Source organism: Amyelois transitella, chromosome 3, assembly GCF_032362555.1.
Source record: "Amyelois transitella isolate CPQ chromosome 3, ilAmyTran1.1, whole genome shotgun sequence".
In the NCBI taxonomy this organism is placed as follows: domain Eukaryota; kingdom Metazoa; phylum Arthropoda; class Insecta; order Lepidoptera; family Pyralidae; genus Amyelois; species Amyelois transitella.
The window spans coordinates 10009298-10030602 of NC_083506.1; the positions used below are offsets into that span (position 1 = coordinate 10009298).

The 21305-nt window shown below is 36.3% G+C and overlaps 1 protein-coding gene across 5 annotated transcripts in view; it reads right to left on the reverse strand.

Moving 5' to 3' along the window:
* The window catches only part of LOC106140135 (solute carrier family 12 member 6), a 292621-nt gene that overhangs the window by 11206 nt on the left and 260110 nt on the right, over positions 1-21305 (reverse strand). For all 5 annotated transcript variants that reach the window (XM_060948205.1, XM_060948209.1, XM_060948198.1 and 2 more), the window contains 12 exons: positions 6033-6293; positions 4828-5013; positions 3705-3940; positions 3068-3221; positions 2706-2892; positions 2355-2511; positions 1939-2151; positions 1512-1691; positions 1281-1400; positions 828-1021; positions 442-610; positions 154-355 (listed from right to left, as the gene is read on the reverse strand). In XM_060948205.1, the coding sequence (XP_060804188.1) occupies positions 154-355; positions 442-610; positions 828-1021; positions 1281-1400; positions 1512-1691; positions 1939-2151; positions 2355-2511; positions 2706-2892; positions 3068-3221; positions 3705-3940; positions 4828-5013; positions 6033-6293 (2259 nt within the window). The remainder of the gene's footprint in view (positions 1-153; positions 356-441; positions 611-827; positions 1022-1280; positions 1401-1511; positions 1692-1938; positions 2152-2354; positions 2512-2705; positions 2893-3067; positions 3222-3704; positions 3941-4827; positions 5014-6032; positions 6294-21305) is intronic.

Consider the following 21305-nt stretch of genomic DNA (forward strand, 5'->3'; position numbering starts at 1 on the left):
TTTATTGTGATTTTTGACTCATGTGTCACGTCATATATAGATATGTATCTATATATGACGTGATATATACGTCACGTCATATATAGATATGTATCTATATATGACGTGAGATATGTATCTAGTCAACTTTCGCTGGGTCGTTCAAAGCCTTACCTTTTCGGTGGAGTCCGGGAAGAAGTTAATTCCTTTGGGTACTAAGAGAGCCATACGAGCCGCGGCCACAGCGCGTACGGTATGTAAGAATCCGTGCCATTTCGGTTCGGTCGCCGCAGTCTCCTCCGAGTGCCGCCAGCCGTAAGGCCAGCCTACGATCACGGTGTTAGGCTTCAGTCCACCTAAACCGCAGGTTTGTACGCTGAAAAAAAACATTGTTCAGATGAAGACGGATTAAAGTATAAAAGATTTGAAAATTAATTAACAGAGTAGAGCTAGATCACTTACAAATGACTAAGTCCATCAGCGATATTTGGAGCCACTAGCACATCGACGAAACCCTTTAGCTTCTCATCCTCCATGCACTTGCGTAGATTCTGCTTAGCGCTGAGTGCCTCGCTCGACAGCCGAGTAAAGTCGCCCGCCACCACAGACACGCAGACCGTCAAACCCTTGCCTGGAAATAGTGTGAAATAAAATTACTTAACTGCTCAATACAATAAAGTATTACGCTTATTGGTTACTAAACTACATACCTATACACACTAAACTTTAATGTGCATGATCGCCAATTTCTATGTATTGCTCAAAGTGGTATAATTTTACGATGAAAAAGAAGAAGCAGGACCTAGAACATACAATTTTTTTTTTAAATTAAGGTAAGAGTAACGTACCCGCTTTCAGTTGACTTGCGAAGGCGAGCATCTTTCTATAGGTCGGTTTAAGATCGCTGTTGAGTTTTGCAAGCACCAGCACTTGTGGCCGCCAGTTCTTGGTATGAGGGGGCCCTTCTTCCAAGCGCAGTAACGAGTATCTGGCCGCTGATAAGGCAAGACCTCGCAGACCATCACCCCATTCCTTCTCCGCTCTGAAATGTAATGTAGAGTAAATTTCTTTAAAGAAAAATACAAAATTAACTGATTGCAATATTTGGACTTTAAAAAAGGGGTAATTTAATCTTTTTCATTTGCAAAATATTTATTGATTAACCATAAAAAATTAAATTATCGAATAATAATTCGGATAAGAAATACATCGCATTAAATAAATCAAGCGAAACTCTAAATTAAATGTAGTTATTTTGTAAACATATTTCATTCTGAGGTTATTCGGAAAAATAAACTTACCCGCGATATTCGATGTATTTGTAAATAAGGCCGGCCATACCCATAGCAATAAGAGCGTAGAACCATGACGTCATAAACATGATGGAGATGCATAGTGTCAATCCAGCGAGAGATAAAGACCTGAAGCAAATAGGTTCATGTAATAATGCCTCTACAAATTTAATTTCTAAACACAACTACGTGCCTATTGTCATTTGAATCTTATTATTAATTAATAATTGAAACTCTTACCAATGGTAGTATTTAAATCGTGGACGCCAATTGGGGGTTTTCAGGAGGGTCTGCAACGCGCAAGCCAGATTGACGAATCCGTAGCACATGAGGAAGAACATGGAGAGCAAAGGCGCGAGGATGTCGACGTTACCCAGCAAGATACCGCACTGGCAGATCAGCATCGTCAGAAGAAGGGCCCTGGGAACAACGAGCAAAAGAAAAAAAAATGATTTATTTTTATTTATTGTACTTACTTAGTGCATAACAACGGCGAATTTAATCAAACAAGAATATACAAGCTATCATAGATATTTATTTGGCTCTCAAATTTGATTTCGTATTGTTATATTTAGGTTTCTGTTCGATGAGCCTAATGAGTATTGTCAGACTCAAATTAGCAGTTTACATAATAACATGAAAGTTATAATGAATATAGATTCCTCACCTTGTAGGTTCACCCCTGCTAGATGAAACTGCAAATGGTGCCAAGAACGGTATGATCTCGTCTTTAGCAATAGCTTGAAGAAGACGCGGGGCTCCAGTCAATGATTGCAGTCCAGCTCCAAGAGTGGATAAGAAGGAACCGACCAGAATCACCCACTCGTTTGGCCATGCCATGTTCGCTACTACTAGCTTCCCTCCAATAGATTGACCGAATCTGAAAGTAAGTTCTTAATTATTTTTAATTTTCCCTCAGCTTCACACTGTTTTTTTTTTCATTTTATTAAACTATTTTTCAGTCACGAAATATCAAGAAGATACAGTTAATTAAATTTGTTATCTTGGGCAGTTCCTGAGCCTCGAAACAAACAGATGAATGTGCTTTAATGAAAAAGGGACAGAGAAGGTAATAAAACTTACTTGTCACGAAGTAATAAATTGTCTACAGTTCCGGCGAATAGCAACACACAAGATAGATATACGGTTGAAGTAGTGAGGATTGCGCAGATGGTTCCGATTGGGATGCTTTTTTGTGCGTCCGCCAAGTCTCCAGATCGGTTTGATCCAGCCATGATACCTGTAATTGAAACTACTTTTAGACCGAAGTAGTTTAGGAAAACTTGTTATGAGTATTTGTTGAGTATTATTTTTGATACTCCCGGTGACATAACATATTGAAAGAGTCAAAAGTCTTTGCACCACTGCTATCGATCACTTTTTTCAGTTGTAGATAAGTGACAATAAACAAAAGTGTGCAGAATTATCTCTTACCTGTCACTGAAGGGAAAAATATTCCGATAAGGATGGTAAAGGTTGTCGAAAGATCAGCATATACTTGATTATAAGTCGGGCGTTCCATTTGTTCAATATCTTCTGGTTCCTTTCCATAAGCAATGTATTGGCCTAATTGCAGAAATGAATCTTCCAAGTTATCGAAAAACACACCGCTAGATAATCCCTGAAAATATGATAAAAACGGATAAGACTTCAAAATATCTCGTCCATCTAAAGACGGGCTGAATAGCCAGGGCCAACCCAATCTGGTGTTGAAAAAAAGCTCTGTAAAGTTTTCTAATATTGCTCAAATACGAGTATGACATCAATTATTATTTAAAAGTGAACATATCACTTACCTTGATTCCTTGAACGATGCTAACGTTGTGCATCAAGAAGTAAGGATCGCAAGTGTTGTTAGGGCAGAACAGTTTGTATAGCGGACCCGTGACGTTTTTAGCACAATCACTAATGTGAATATCTTTGAGTAATCGTTTGCCAAGGACGCACATTCTAAAATAAAAGTAAAATATTAATTGAAGAGATGAAATATTTCATGTGAAATTTCGTTTTATTATTAGGAATTTGAAAAGGGTGATGATTGTTCAGTTTTAAACGCGAAATGAAATTTAACATCATATACCATTTTTTGCTTTCGATCGGGGAATCCTTTTCATGAACGACCTCCCGGGTCCCTCCTCCCTTTACCCGGGAGAGTGTGGGACTCCAGGCCACCAGTGTGCTAGCCTACCTACTAAAACCCCTCCGGTGTGCCCTTCTTGTAATTGTTAGCGCATCATGGGATTGCAATGCATTCTATCACTCTGTAGCTTTCCGGTAACATCATATACCAGTAATTCCTTTTTTGAAGAGGTATAAGAGTAATTTGCGGCAAAAATCTACTATACAGAGAATGTGATGAAAAATTATAGCGGAATCAAACTATTGGTGGAAATAATGTGAAGATCAAAAACGGATTTACAATTAAAAACTTACTGAAGTTTATCATTTCCGTTGAAGTTGACGAAAATACCGACGTAGACTGCAGTTATGGACAATATGACACAAGCGAGGGCGATCGTGGCAAATTTGTTGACAAACTTGACTCCGACGAACACGACCATACCCATCACAATCAGAAGACCGGTGCCGTACACTCTGAAGTTATTGTACATTGCTTCAGGATCTTTGGTGAAGTCGCCAAATATGGACAATGAAGGCGCCATGTAAGTCTGAAAGAAAATTTGTTATTGGGTCATCTCTTGTGTGATAAAAAGACAAAGAAATTTTGAAAATTTGCTATGACTATACCTATACCGTATACAAATTCAACTTTTCAATTCCTTTTAAGAATTAACTACACAAACATTGTTTGCCTTCCATAAATAAGAATGGAATACCCTTTATTGCATATAAATTTATAACAATTATCCTAAACTTATGTTAAGGTAAGGTACAAAAGGCGGCCTTATTCCAGGCGGAAGAGATTGCACAATGGGATAAGAAGAAAAAGGAATAGGAAGATAGGAAGAAGAACTCGGGCAAATTATGCTTCTTTATTGATTTTCTACAGTACAAACTTTTTAGTAGCTGTACTGTTCAAGGTAAAGTTAAAGTGTTTTACAACCTGATCGTATTCAATCTAAATTGCAGCTCCTAAAACCTAGGAATATAAACTAGGCGCTCGTTTAGTTTTATAGGCGCCTTTAGAGTTCAAGGTCCATATATTCTCATCGCAGGTACGAAGCGTGTTAACAATCACTTTTATATTGGGGCGGGAAGTTAGCAAGTTAGCGGGCGTGCGGAATTCAACACACGAACGACTGTGGACGAGCACGCCTCTATTCTCGTAATTGAATTTGGATCTTAGATGAAAGTAGACTGGTTATCGCGGCATGATGCTCTTTTTTGATTATAACGTCTTTCTCGTATCTATTGCTTTTTCATTGCTAAAAAAATTATATGCATCCATTCTTGTGTTCGAGTACCAATAAGATGAACGGACATGTTCAGTCTCACGCAGAGTCTCCCTAGAATGCTTTAGAGTAGTCGAAAATTTTTACTATCCAGTCGGGATTATACTACCTAGCTTTAGAAAACCAGACTTAAATGTACTCACCAGTACAATCTCCACGGCACCAACGATGTACATAGCTGCAGCCAGAGTGGTGCCGGTGTAGAACAGCATGCCCACTGCACCGCCGCACTCGGGGCCCAGGGAGCGACCGATCATGAAGTAGGAACCCCCTGCTGGCACCACGCCGTTCGTAGCAATTGCTGACATTGATATCGCTGTTAACATTGTCTGGAAAAAGAGTAATGATGTATTCTGTAATATAATATTGTACTGGAAACAAAGAATTTGAAGTTACGTTTAGCAAATGATATTTTAGGTTAATCTGTCTTATACCCGTACTCTCTTAGGTCCTATAATAATATCCGAAAGGTTTGTTTAATAATTGCCTTAGGCTATGTTGCCCTCGCACCTATCATTGATGTAAGCACGAATATCAACAAGAATATCACTTAGTAACATCTTCTGCCTTTCAACATTATATTGACAAGTAGTAAAGGTAACTTGCCGAAACAAGGCCAGACTATTTATTACAGTTACAGCACGCGATATAAAAACATGTAGGTTCAGAATTCGTTATTTTGTATTGAACTTTTCATCGTATCTGAGATTCAGCATCGACGTGCGAGTGTGGAGTGTGGTCTCTAGAGAAATCTAACTCTGTCGCAGAGCATGTCACCCGTATCAAATTTAATCAACATATAGATGGTGGGAAATTTAAAATGTACACCGAAGTTTTAAAAATGTATGTGTGGCCGGCCTATTAGTTATTGAACCTAGTTGACAACAGAGAAATGTGAGAACATTGATATTACTTAGCTTTATTTATTATCAACCAGTTTCCTGCTTCTTAAATCGGGAGTCTTTCAATCAGTTAAAATGAGATTCCGGAATCCAGAATTCTACCCGATTGAGAGCAAACTTTGCATAAGTTCTCATGAATTCGCATTTCGCACGCTCCAAGAATCACACAAACTTATGGATTATACTAGAGCTATTTAGACTGTACTTGGGATGTTCAAAACTGCTGGAAATTATTTGTTAGATTAATAATATTATACAAAACTAGCTTTCGCCTGCGGTTTCATCCGCGTAAAATGTCTTCCGCCGTACTCCACGCCGCCGTTTCGACGTACAATGGAAAATCAGGATCATGGTCACAGATGCAACCCGGGCTTTCCCCAGAGAAGTGAAGATGTAACGTAGGCCATCGGCAATAGGACAAGAGCTTCATGTTTATAATAACTTACCGTACAACAACACGTTAGCACAATGAGGAATCCTTGCACAGCGCCCGCCGTGCCCACAACCCACGTTAGACGGATGAAGAGGATTACACCGAAGATGTTCTGGATGCAGGGGAGGTAGACCCCTATGAGAGTGCCCATACGGGCGGGGGGCGCAGGCTTAGCGGCATCAGGATCTGCCGCGGACGCTGTTGGAATCGTGTTGGAGTAGTCCGCCAGAGAACTAAGGAATGTTGAAGCTCGAGGTCGGTCCTCGATTTCTTCCTGTAATAGAAACACCATTTAAACTTTCTTGATTATTCGATAATTATTATTAACATCTTTGTTACTAAGGTTATTAATTTTTTTATAGATTAAGATAAATTATTACAGACAGTGCTGTGTTGGCTACGTACACCTAACCTTTCAAAACTTATACTGTATAACTTTATATTAAGAAACCTATCTATTATGCATAGACAAACATTGAATGGGTTAAGCTGAAACTGGAGGTGGTTTCATAATTGAAGTGTTTAATAATTAGTTTAAGCCGATGAACGAATTAATAACTTTAAAGGTCTGTTGATGTTATCTATTAGGTATGTGGGGTTAGATTAATGTAGAATGAGAAACTCATTTCTCACAAGCAGCTGTGAAATAAAAATCTGTAGAAAGTAGGATTGGCCTGTAAGAATCTTGATTAATAGTCCTAAATCGGAATATTTTTCCGATTTTTTAAGTAGTCCCCATAGAAAAGTATCCACTATCTATGTGGCCTACTGTACCTACTTGAAACATTATACACCCTACTTTACGACCTGAAAGTGTTTCCTGTGTATAAAGCTAAGCCGCATTATCGACAGTTCGCCTTAATCCTAATCCCGTCTCCAGAATTGCCTTGAGAGCACCGCTGGCTTCTATTTGAATTCGAATCACGTAGCTCACGTAAAATACATTCGGCAGGCGAGAAAGAAACTTCGGAAGCTGTAGGTGTGTGTTCACTAGCTGAGCCAGGGTTACGTAATAACGGTTTTATTTACCACCAACCTACCGCCCACGTCATTATCCCGATCTTAAGCAATTAGCATTGTTAGGAAGAGTAGAGGATCATTGTTATACTTTACATAGGTACATTTATATTATGTAGCTCTATTGTTTATACTGCTAAAAGAGTTGATGAAGGTAAAAAAAATTACCATTTATTTTGACAAATACTTCAATAAGTATAGTATACGTTTATTTATTTCTGAAGAAGAACACATGAGTTTGCTTGTTAAAATTCATATACTGTACGGTTAAGATGTATTTACGTGGGCAGAATTTGTAATTTTTGTTAAACCTTGGTATCGTATGGGTGCCTCGTTTGATTGCATCAAATTTTGTATCGGAATCGATGGTTTTTGGGCTTGGCCAAGTATTCTGTTTTGCTAAGGCTTGTACGTATAAGTTTGTACTTTCAAAACTTTTAGGAGCCTCTAGAACGTCCGTGAGTTACAGTTAAGTGTGTATACTTCTGGCAACCTGGTTATTATAATCATATACTATGTGTTTACCTAACATAAACAGTCCTTTAAATAACAGAACATATATCAGATGTGTATCACGACACCAGCGGAACGAAATGCGCGCTCGTATTTTATTTACGCGCCATTTGCATCGCTCGGCGCTCAGCGTTACATCGTTTCACGAAGGGCGCGCCACTCGACGGTAAGGCGGATCGTTCAGAAATACACCTACCGTGAAATGCAGGTGGGAAGAAATTCAAGCGAATTATCTGCGGTCTATAACTGTTTTTTTTTATTTATTATCAATTCACGTTTGGATTTATACGGCTTTAGGTCCTACTTATTTCTGAAGATTTTTTTTGGTGGAACAAGTGAAGCCATTATGGTAAAAGGTTTGTAAAAAATATTTATAAGTGTTATCATCATCCTCTTGGCTTTCTCACGTTTGCGTCGTGACGTAATAAGATATTTTATTATTTCAATTAGCTTTTTATAATTGTTAACTTATATTTCATCTGCAAGAGTTTTAGAGTCTTGAGGTTGGGAGCGTAGAAATTTCAGTAAGAGGTAGCAAGAGAAGGATGGATAAAAGAGACAGGATGGACAAAAGAGTGAATGTCTCAAAGCAAAGGGCGGTCATGCAATACGTGTTGCGTGGCATTTGAATAGAAGCGCAAAAGTTTAGTTCAATACATTCAGCGATAAGCCTCTGAATTTCTATGTGAGGGAATTACGTTCATAGCTCGGCTCGAGCAGACAGGTCATTAGCGCTGATTGCAAGTTTGGTAACAAGCTCAAAGTGACGGCACTCACAACTTGCAGTAATCAAGCGATTTATCACGGAGTACGTTTGTCAAGCCTCGTCTGCTTCAGGTGATTAGCAAGAGATTTACAAGTAAATTTATGTTAAATTAAGTAGGTTTTAAAGACGAGGTTTTTCGGAGGGTGTTTCTTTTTTGTTTTAGGCGATTTATTACCTTATAGCTGAAGTAGAATTAACATTATGGGAAAATAATAAAAATAATTAAAGCTGAAAACAAAACATTGGTTTTCATGTCGAAAATTTCAAAACAACATGCGTTGCGATAGTCCTAGAAACGTTTCAATGCGATCAACCAATGTATTTAATGTGACTGGGATTATGAATATGGCCCTTGGAATCCAGCAATTATCCTAAACACGGCATTATACGTTTTCCGAGCAATAAAGAAACGGTTATAGGCGAAAGCTCGCAATTTATCACTGGAGCTTTTTTCCTATTTGTTTTCATTTGTCTTGCCGCCATTATTCGCCACTTTATTTGGGATTCGGAATTCCAGTCTGTTAGGATTGCGAACGTAATGAAGTCCTTTGTTCGCTTTGTGGCCTGACAGAACGAATGCGGCTCTGTTTAAAATACTTATTTACATTTAATCTATTCCTGGGCTTTGAATATATATTGCACGGAATTACTAATCCAAATCCGAGTTTGTGATCCAACATGTGTTGAACAAGTGGAACTTAGAACAAGTTTTGAAGTTATATGTGTACATTTAACCTTAAGGAAACTTTTTGTAACGTCAAATCCCAAGGAAATGGGAGAATATTTTTTTCTTTACAATGAAATTTGTTTCGCTATATCTTATCTGAAAATGTCGCATATTTGGTTGTTCCTCAATTACTAATCCTTAATTTAAAAACCACTGTACTGATCGCCTTACGTAGTTCTACGTTTGATCAATACACCGGATACGTCAGGAGAATCATCTAAAAAATAAAAAGTTCAATCTAACCGTAACATTAAAATGATTTTGGTGGAGACGCTTTTAGACTACGATATAGGTAAATTTTTGTGATTGGGGATAAATATAATACTCAGATTTATAGAGACATCCAATTTGTTCATAATTAGAACAGTAACTACAGCAATGCAGTCTCTAAGCCGAGAATTGTTCAGAATTCCACCGTAGAAACCTGGCTTCATTTCACTAACAATAAAACCAAGAAATAAAACAGATAGCCACACACGCCTCGCTCCATTAGGAAATTAAATGGATACACGCCGCAGAAAGCTAATAAAGTTTGCTGCATACACTGTGACCGTAGACTTCATTTGTAAATGACATGCGTTATGTATACTTAGGTGCAGTGATAATTAAATGTTGTTTTGCATTATTGAGTAACTGATACACTGTGACAAATATACATATATTGTACGTTCCATAGGTAAAGTAGCTAGTCCCAAGAGAACGGGATATTTCCTTTTACATGGGCGTGTCATGGTCGGATTCGATTCGCTATAATGCTACATTTTGATTCGGTCTTAAAAAGAATAACTAATATAACATTAACATTTGGTGCAAGTGTCTACATCATCTTTGCTTTCATATGAAAAATTAATAATTATATTCACAATACACTTTTTATTATTTGATTACTAAATCTAAAATAACATTGTTCGCCCTGACATTTTTTCAAAACAAAACTTTCAAGAACACCCATTGCGCATTCCAAAGAGTTTGCGGCTACCAAAATTTGCAGAAATTTGAATCCGACTGATCCGAAGGCCCTTGACCCCTTTAAGACTTTTAAAGCAACTCCCCGCATTCCTTATTGACGAGACACTCCACGTCAGCCTTCGAGCTTGCCCTCACAGTGGAGAGTGGCCTTAAGAGTGCTCACAGACAATCCGATCAAGGCTGCAGAGCAGACGAATCAAGAATATAAGTTATATCCTATATAATATAACTGAAACATGAGCTGTCATGGATCACCAAGCTTTCACGAAAAGGGGATAATTAAGGATGAAGCAAAAAAGTACGCCATGGAAAGGGGTGTGATTATACATATTATGATTTATGACTTGCTATAATATTTTTGATAAATTTTAAATACCGATAAAGACAAGAAATATCACCTCACCCATTAGAATAAATTATAGTTTTAAAGCTTGAAACATAAAAAAAAAATAATGACGTGACTTAGCTCTCGATATTGACGAAAGAATTCATACTTTAAAGCCGTAGAAACTTTAATTTTATATTGTAAGATAAATAAACTGAGACTATTACACTTAAATCAATTCGAATAAAGACTCTTAGCCTTGCCCTCAGAGTGGAGAGCGGCCTTAAGTAGAGTGCTCACAGACAAGACAAGCCGATCAAGGCCGCAGCCAAACCAATATCCGCTAGTATAGGTGTGGAATTAAGTAGTTCTAACTTAGCTAGGTCTTGTTCATGGGTGTTTGGTATGGTACTTTGTGCAACGTACCATACATACCGTATCTTGCCTTTTATATACGTATGTATTTTTACTGTTTTAAGGACAATGCAACCCAAAAGGACACTATCTATATGGACAGTCGTCTGGATTAATCCCAACACAAACAATGATTCCAGATTCAAAGCTAAAACGACGACAGAAGGTGTAAAAATGTTTACATTTTTTTTGAACAAGTGGTTTAAGGACACATTATTAAGTGTTTCGAGACTAGTTTATCAAATCCACAGGCATAACCATACCTATCGACAACGTACCAATGAATCTGCTCATATACTATATCCCTGACTTGATCCCATAAGGGGAAGACAGAGCCGGTGCTTACAAGAATTGAAGACTAGTTTAGCTAGATAAGTAATATAATTAAGATCCACAGATAGATTGCTACATCAACGCCCAAAAGAAACCCAAGTTCATATTTTTTTATCCTTATATCTTGATATTTTTTTATAATCTGCGTGGAAAGAGAAACAGCTGGCAGGGAGGGAGGATAATACATACATATAAAATCTCCTCTGTTTCACAGCACTTGACTTCAGAGAAATGTATGATGTAGAATTCACTTTATGTGAAAATAAAGTTTAAGCTGAAAACAAACCATTGGTTTTCATGTCAAAAATTACGAAACAACATGAGTTGCGATTGTCCTGGAAACGTTTTATGTGATCAACTAATGCCTAAACACGGCATTATACGTTTTCTGAGCAATAAAGAAACGGTTATAGTCGACCTAGAGATTTAATATATAGCATGTAGAGTCGAGTTCAGAGAAAGAAAGAGAGAGAAGATGAGACATATGCCTTGGCCCCGCTGGAGTGCTTCGAGACAATCCGATCAAGGCTGCAACCGAACTAATATCCGCTGGGAGGTATGCAATTAACTGCTAGCCATGTGTGGGCAGCAGATATTAATAAATGGGAATATTGTCACGTGTTACCATACATATATATATCACAGCTATTGACGTCTACGAGGTAGACAGAGCCAACAGCCTTAAAAAGACTGAATGGCCACGTTCAGCTGCACACTAAAATAGTGACAGGTTGCTGACCATCGTCTAAAAGACAAATCTCAAAGACATAAATGTACCACGGCTTGTACGGATACGGGGTGGACAAAGCCAACAGTTCCGAAAAAACTCGTTAGGCATCTGAATGGATGTCTAAGTGACGAATTTGAGACTAAGATAGTAACAGTTTTATGAAGATAATTAAGAAAAGTCTTAAGTTAATATTTTAAAATATTTTTTTGTTATGTATAAGTCAAACGTGTTCATTATCTACTAAAACTACTTCTCCTAACTTATCAAGTAATTCAGTGTCAAGATTCCGGAGAAATACATACATAATCCAATTTTCCAAGTAGTAAGTATATATAATTTCTGATAACTTCGTCAAGTAAACAACAGTAGTTAGTTAATTAAAGTTGTATTATATGGGTGTTAGCCTGATTTTCACTACGGCCTAATTGAATCATAAGTATCTTTAATAAGTTAAGTTATCGGGACGGTCGACCTGTCGGGCTATTACAAGATCCAACACATTTAGAAAATTTATTTTAAAATTAAAAAAGCATTAGATTTTATCTGAAAATACAACATATGTAAGATGTGTCGGTCAATAATTGTCGTATGGTTTCCGACAGTTTATATTTGGATAAGTCTATGGAGTAGGTATTTCTCATTGATGTCGTAATATGCGACTAAGGAAAAGGCTAATAAACTTGGGATTCTTCTTGTAGGCGATGGGCTAGTAATCTGTCACTATTTGAATTTCGATTTCATCATTAAGCCATACAGCTCTGTGTTCCTCGCAAAGGATACAGTTAGTTTAGCTTACTAAGTTAGTTTACTTATTTAGATTTAGTAAAAAAAAACCCGCAAAAACCCGTGATAATGAGTAAGTCAAGGGAGAGACCTGCCCCATTATTTAGGACAACCGAAATAACATAGCCAAGTTATTTAGGTTCGTAGGCTGTCGGATTAAGGCCTAACACGCGTGATTGATCTTGCGTAAAGTGCTTGAAAAATCTGTAGGGCGTACCTTTTTGGTTTAATAAAAAAATCTCCAATCGATGTTTATTAAGGGTAGGATATAGAGAGAGAATTATTTAAATAGAAACATATCCCTTAACATTTTCAGAATGTTAATTGTCATGAAAAGCGTGAGAACCACCTGAATGTCTTCTATCTAAATCACTACATAGTATAAAACAAAGTCGCTCATTTTGTCTGTAGTCCCTTCGTATGCATAAAACTTTAAAACTACGCAACGGATTTTGATGCGGTTTTCACTAATAGAAAGAGTATTTTCTCCGACAGGTTTTTATATATAATTGAAATACATTGAAACTATATTAGCTGAGTTATAGCGATTTATGTCCAAGAAGTCAGAAAAAAAATCTAATTGAAGATTACATTTGTGCGTGCGCCGCTTATACCGTTGGATACAAGTAAGAACAATGTATAGCAAAAACATTGGTCTTTATTAGTTCTACAAAAAAGTCCGCGATGACATATATCCAGCTTTTTTATTTAAGTCACAAAAACTACTTTTCTGTATTAAAAAAACATTTAATTCGTTGGGTGATGTTTAACTGGTGATATAACCAATAATACATATATCCTTATCAAAATAAGTAAGTTCATCATCACGAGCATTTAATTTAGATTATTTTTGCAGTTTACAGTGTGTTATTTAGACATATAGTTTAGGAGATATCACGATATTAGTATTGCGGCACGGTACGGGCCGGCCGCGGCGGCGGGGGCAGCGTCCCTATAAAAACGGTACATAAAAAATAAATAATATTAAAAAGTAGGTACTACGACTTTGATCTATACATATAAGACAAAAAAAATCTGTACATTACTTAAATATTTTTTCCAAAAACTGATAGGGGGGGGGGCGATCAAAGAAGAGTCACAGAAACCAAAAAACATTTTAATATTTTAAACGCGGTTAAGGGAAAGAGAAGTTATTGTGAATTGAAAATTAGTATCCAATATGTGTTGGTGCGTTGACTGTATTTGTCGAAGTAGCGGGATACACGCAAACGAAGTTGCGCGGGTCAGCTAGTATATGTATAAAAGAGTGCACTGACTGACCGATTGACTGAACTATTGAAGCAAAACCCTAACCGCTTGACCTAGAGATTCAATATATAGTATGTAGGTTGTTTATTTGGGCTAAGGCATTAGTGACCCTTTTAAGAAGTGAACTCACTCCAGTTTCGGATCATATTTAGAACGGCAGTTTATAATAAAAATAACAAAATAATAACGAAAAAGACGCGTGGTAATGTATATTTTATATGTACGTACAGTCGCCTGCAGATAAACTTAAATACCCTTTGGTTTTTTTTTGTATGAATAGGTTATGTTTCTCATATATCTCATACTGTACTTAATAAAATAAATTTTACAGCGCTGGGTAACATATAAACACACTATATGGCAGAGAATGCTTTTAGCATTAAGTTCACCTGCTGTAGCTTTAAGGCTCAATAAATATCTTATGTTTTCATTTCCACAAAATCCATTAACAAAATACATATATGGATAAAACAATATATCGTTTTTCCTGAGCACGACAAAAATATCCCCGCGGGGTGTATTCTCGATTACCTGATAATGTTTGTGATGTATTATTATACGCACTGGCTTTTAGTCAAATATATACTACTTACTTGAAATATTGTTTAGCTATGTTTAGTAAATCTATTTTTAAGACTACTATAATCTTCATTTAAAGATATAAATTAAAATAATAATGAGTTGATAATTTCGATGATCGATAGTGTAGTAAGTACCAAGCGACAACACTAGTGGACAATACCAATTCATTTATTCTTCTTAAAATGCATTTTTCAGTGTGGTAAAACTTAAAAAAATATCCAATCCAATATTTACAAAAAAGAAATAATTTACTAGTATAACGAACAAAGACAGAATTTACAAGTGAATCCCATCGAGTGACTATAAAATGCGGTCGAATGCTGTTGTAGTGTAGTTTCCGATGACGTAACGTTTCAAATCACGGACTGTTCAGTGAAGTAATGGCGGGCGAAAGAAATCCGTAATTGAGTCACGTAGTTGTACCGCCATTGATTTATAAAACTAACATTTCGCGTCAGTACGAGCCGTGCTCCGAGAGAACATTATTTATATTAGCAAGGCAGTATTTCTCGTTAATACTAAATGATTTAGGTCCATTGATATCTGAATACAGATTACACAAAATCACGCCTCTTTCTGTTTTGTGGTTCATGGCACTGTATAGAGTAGGAGTTCTTTAGCACGGATGTTACAGACATACATTTTGTTACGTCTTATTTGTCTTATATTCTACATAGAGGCATATGTCTTATATAAATAGTAAAATATATATGTAGAGTCACATGAAGGTTCTGCGTTTATGAAATTTTCATCCGAACCACGCATTACCGGGTAAGTCGCAGAAATGGCGTGTGAATTATAAAGGAGTAAGAAATGTGGTGGCGGATAACTAGAGCCGCGCAGGTGTGTTTTTACCTTTATTTTTAAGGCTTGACACATACATACTCCCATGCAAAATAAACATCGTGTTATGTCACATACTATTATTTGCCCTTCCTGCTGAACGTGGCTTATGAGTCGTTAGGAGATTGCTGACACTGCCTTCCTTGTGTTAAATGTGCTATATATTTTATGTGTACCAGCTACTTCTAAAACTGTAAACTTGAAAAATTTAGAAATTTTCTGACTATTCGACCGAGTTGCACCGACCGTGGTCACAGGATGGCTAAAAAACGGTATGTTCGTGTTAATTCAGCTAAGTTTGCATACATTAATAACCATTCAGTCTATCTCTAAATCTCGGCTAATAAGCGAAACGTGACCTTCTACTTCTTTGGGAACAAAGACTTTAAATATGTGAGTAATAATAATACTTTTAACTGTATTTGACAAAGGGATTCAAAATATGAGAGAAGTAAAAATAAGGTGGTAAGTTATCTAAAGATTTTTTATAAAATAGTTTTGTCACGAAACAATAAGTCCTAAGAAGATAGTTTGCCAAAATCCTGAAAAATTTCATCACATACCACAAATTTTATTTGGGAATGCAAATATGTTATCGAGCGAAGCGGGCAGGCCGAGCCAATCGAGTAAGAAATTGGAGTGCTACGAGCGTAGGTAACGAGCTACGAATGGTCTACGGTGCTACGAATCCGCTACGACGAGGCTCACTGATTTGCCTGGTAGCTTATAAAACCGATATTTGGGAAAATAATACCTGTGTGTATAACACAAGTTTTTGCGGGGGTATTAGTAGTAGCCTATGTTACTTCTGAAGGTTTTGTCTCTGTGTCAAATATCATGAAGTCGGTGTAGAATTTTTTTTATTTATTCGTTAAAAACGAATGTATGGATTCAAATTTTATCGTGATAAGTAAATTAGGAAAACCTTTCTGTTAGTTGCAGATTAGGTTCAAAATTTTATTAATTTTAGACCAACTAAAATATGTATAAGAAAAAATAAATTCTATTATATATATACTTTTTTTTCATTTTAACTAAGTCATCTGACACTAATCGTTGGCTTACTAAATTTAGGATTCCCTGAACCAGCTTCTATTCGAAGACACGCAATCGGATGTCTATGTCTACGATGCTACGAGAGCGCTACGACATTGCTACGAAAGCGCTACGACGGGTCTACGAATAGTCTATGTAGCAGTAGTAATACGTTCCTAACCCAATTTCAATAAGGCGCTCAATTTATTCCGTTTCCTCACGGAATACCCTTTAATCCCGGGCTTAAATTGCAGCGCCTCGGTTATTTCTAGCATGTTCGATTTAGAAGCACGAATTTAAATCAGACTCGTGTTTCTTAGGAAAAGTACGAATTGGGTTGTGAACTTAGTGTGTTGATACCGTGCTAAAACAACAGCGAGACAAGTCAATACACGGAAATAACTATAAACATTTGTAAGAAAATCTAGAGAGTAAAGGCATAGTCAATTTACTTATGGTTGTAGGGGATACCAAATAACACGAATACTATTTATAAATAATACCTACCTCACCCATTAGAATAAATTATAGTTTTAAAGCTTGAAACATAAAAAAAAAATAATGACGTGACTTAGCTCTCGATATTGACGAAAGAATTCATACTTTAAAGCCGTAGAAACTTTAATTTTATATTGTAAGATAAATAAACTGAGACTATTACACTTAAATCAATTCGAATAAAGACTCTTAGCCTTGCCCTCAGAGTGGAGAGCGGCCTTAAGTAGAGTGCTCACAGACAAGACAAGCCGATCAAGGCCGCAGCCAAACCAATATCCGCTAGTATAGGTGTGGAATTAAGTAGTTCTAACTTAGCTAGGTCTTGTTCATGGGTGTTTGGTATGGTACTTTGTGCAACGTACCATACATACCGTATCTTGCCTTTTATATACGTATGTATTTTTACTGTTTTAAGGACAATGCAACCCAAAAGGACACTATCTATATGGACAGTCGTCTGGATTAATCCCAACACAAACAATGATTCCAGATTCAAAGCTAAAACGACGACAGAAGGTGTAAAAATGTTTACATTTTTTTTGAACAAGTGGTTTAAGGACACATTATTAAGTGTTTCGAGACTAGTTTATCAAATCCACAGGCATAACCATATCGACAACGTACCAATGAATCTGCTCATATACTATATCCCTGACTTGATCCCATAAGGGGAAGACAGAGCCGGTGCTTACAAGAATTGAAGACTAGTTTAGCTAGATAAGTAATATAATTAAGATCCACAGATAGATTGCTACATCAACGCCCAAAAGAAACCCAAGTTCATATTTTTTTATCCTTATATCTTGATATTTTTTTATAATCTGCGTGGAAAGAGAAACAGCTGGCAGGGAGGGAGGATAATACATACATATAAAATCTCCTCTGTTTCACAGCACTTGACTTCAGAGAAATGTATGATGTAGAATTCACTTTATGTGAAAATAAAGTTTAAGCTGAAAACAAACCATTGGTTTTCATGTCAAAAATTACGAAACAACATGAGTTGCGATTGTCCTGGAAACGTTTTATGTGATCAACTAATGCCTAAACACGGCATTATACGTTTTCTGAGCAATAAAGAAACGGTTATAGTCGACCTAGAGATTTAATATATAGCATGTAGAGTCGAGTTCAGAGAAAGAAAGAGAGAGAAGATGAGACATATGCCTTGGCCCCGCTGGAGTGCTTCGAGACAATCCGATCAAGGCTGCAACCGAACTAATATCCGCTGGGAGGTATGCAATTAACTGCTAGCCATGTGTGGGCAGCAGATATTAATAAATGGGAATATTGTCACGTGTTACCATACATATATATATCACAGCTATTGACGTCTACGAGGTAGACAGAGCCAACAGCCTTAAAAAGACTGAATGGCCACGTTCAGCTGCACACTAAAATAGTGACAGGTTGCTGACCATCGTCTAAAAGACAAATCTCAAAGACATAAATGTACCACGGCTTGTACGGATACGGGGTGGACAAAGCCAACAGTTCCGAAAAAACTCGTTAGGCATCTGAATGGATGTCTAAGTGACGAATTTGAGACTAAGATAGTAACAGTTTTATGAAGATAATTAAGAAAAGTCTTAAGTTAATATTTTAAAATATTTTTTTGTTATGTATAAGTCAAACGTGTTCATTATCTACTAAAACTACTTCTCCTAACTTATCAAGTAATTCAGTGTCAAGATTCCGGAGAAATACATACATAATCCAATTTTCCAAGTAGTAAGTATATATAATTTCTGATAACTTCGTCAAGTAAACAACAGTAGTTAGTTAATTAAAGTTGTATTATATGGGTGTTAGCCTGATTTTCACTACGGCCTAATTGAATCATAAGTATCTTTAATAAGTTAAGTTATCGGGACGGTCGACCTGTCGGGCTATTACAAGATCCAACACATTTAGAAAATTTATTTTAAAATTAAAAAAGCATTAGATTTTATCTGAAAATACAACATATGTAAGATGTGTCGGTCAATAATTGTCGTATGGTTTCCGACAGTTTATATTTGGATAAGTCTATGGAGTAGGTATTTCTCATTGATGTCGTAATATGCGACTAAGGAAAAGGCTAATAAACTTGGGATTCTTCTTGTAGGCGATGGGCTAGTAATCTGTCACTATTTGAATTTCGATTTCATCATTAAGCCATACAGCTCTGTGTTCCTCGCAAAGGATACAGTTAGTTTAGCTTACTAAGTTAGTTTACTTATTTAGATTTAGTAAAAAAAAACCCGCAAAAACCCGTGATAATGAGTAAGTCAAGGGAGAGACCTGCCCCATTATTTAGGACAACCGAAATAACATAGCCAAGTTATTTAGGTTCGTAGGCTGTCGGATTAAGGCCTAACACGCGTGATTGATCTTGCGTAAAGTGCTTGAAAAATCTGTAGGGCGTACCTTTTTGGTTTAATAAAAAAATCTCCAATCGATGTTTATTAAGGGTAGGATATAGAGAGAGAATTATTTAAATAGAAACATATCCCTTAACATTTTCAGAATGTTAATTGTCATGAAAAGCGTGAGAACCACCTGAATGTCTTCTATCTAAATCACTACATAGTATAAAACAAAGTCGCTCATTTTGTCTGTAGTCCCTTCGTATGCATAAAACTTTAAAACTACGCAACGGATTTTGATGCGGTTTTCACTAATAGAAAGAGTATTTTCTCCGACAGGTTTTTATATATAATTGAAATACATTGAAACTATATTAGCTGAGTTATAGCGATTTATGTCCAAGAAGTCAGAAAAAAAATCTAATTGAAGATTACATTTGTGCGTGCGCCGCTTATACCGTTGGATACAAGTAAGAACAATGTATAGCAAAAACATTGGTCTTTATTAGTTCTACAAAAAAGTCCGCGATGACATATATCCAGCTTTTTTATTTAAGTCACAAAAACTACTTTTCTGTATTAAAAAAACATTTAATTCGTTGGGTGATGTTTAACTGGTGATATAACCAATAATACATATATCCTTATCAAAATAAGTAAGTTCATCATCACGAGCATTTAATTTAGATTATTTTTGCAGTTTACAGTGTGTTATTTAGACATATAGTTTAGGAGATATCACGATATTAGTATTGCGGCACGGTACGGGCCGGCCGCGGCGGCGGGGGCAGCGTCCCTATAAAAACGGTACATAAAAAATAAATAATATTAAAAAGTAGGTACTACGACTTTGATCTATACATATAAGACAAAAAAAATCTGTACATTACTTAAATATTTTTTCCAAAAACTGATAGGGGGGGGGGGGCGATCAAAGAAGAGTCACAGAAACCAAAAAACATTTTAATATTTTAAACGCGGTTAAGGGAAAGAGAAGTTATTGTGAATTGAAAATTAGTATCCAATATGTGTTGGTGCGTTGACTGTATTTGTCGAAGTAGCGGGATACACGCAAACGAAGTTGCGCGGGTCAGCTAGTATATGTATAAAAGAGTGCACTGACTGACCGATTGACTGAACTATTGAAGCAAAACCCTAACCGCTTGACCTAGAGATTCAATATATAGTATGTAGGTTGTTTATTTGGGCTAAGGCATTAGTGACCCTTTTAAGAAGTGAACTCACTCCAGTTTCGGATCATATTTAGAACGGCAGTTTATAATAAAAATAACAAAATAATAACGAAAAAGACGCGTGGTAATGTATATTTTATATGTACGTACAGTCGCCTGCAGATAAACTTAAATACCCTTTGGTTTTTTTTTGTATGAATAGGTTATGTTTCTCATATATCTCATACTGTACTTAATAAAATAAATTTTACAGCGCTGGGTAACATATAAACACACTATATGGCAGAGAATGCTTTTAGCATTAAGTTCACCTGCTGTAGCTTTAAGGCTCAATAAATATCTTATGTTTTCATTTCCACAAAATCCATTAACAAAATACATATATGGATAAAACAATATATCGTTTTTCCTGAGCACGACAAAAATATCCCCGCGGGGTGTATTCTCGATTACCTGATAATGTTTGTGATGTATTATTATACGCACTGGCTTTTAGTCAAATATATACTACTTACTTGAAATATTGTTTAGCTATGTTTAGTAAATCTATTTTTAAGACTACTATAATCTTCATTTAAAGATATAAATTAAAATAATAATGAGTTGATAATTTCGATGATCGATAGTGTAGTAAGTACCAAGCGACAACACTAGTGGACAATACCAATTCATTTATTCTTCTTAAAATGCATTTTTCAGTGTGGTAAAACTTAAAAAAATATCCAATCCAATATTTACAAAAAAGAAATAATTTACTAGTATAACGAACAAAGACAGAATTTACAAGTGAATCCCATCGAGTGACTATAAAATGCGGTCGAATGCTGTTGTAGTGTAGTTTCCGATGACGTAACGTTTCAAATCACGGACTGTTCAGTGAAGTAATGGCGGGCGAAAGAAATCCGTAATAGAGTCACGTAGTTGTACCGCCATTGATTTAT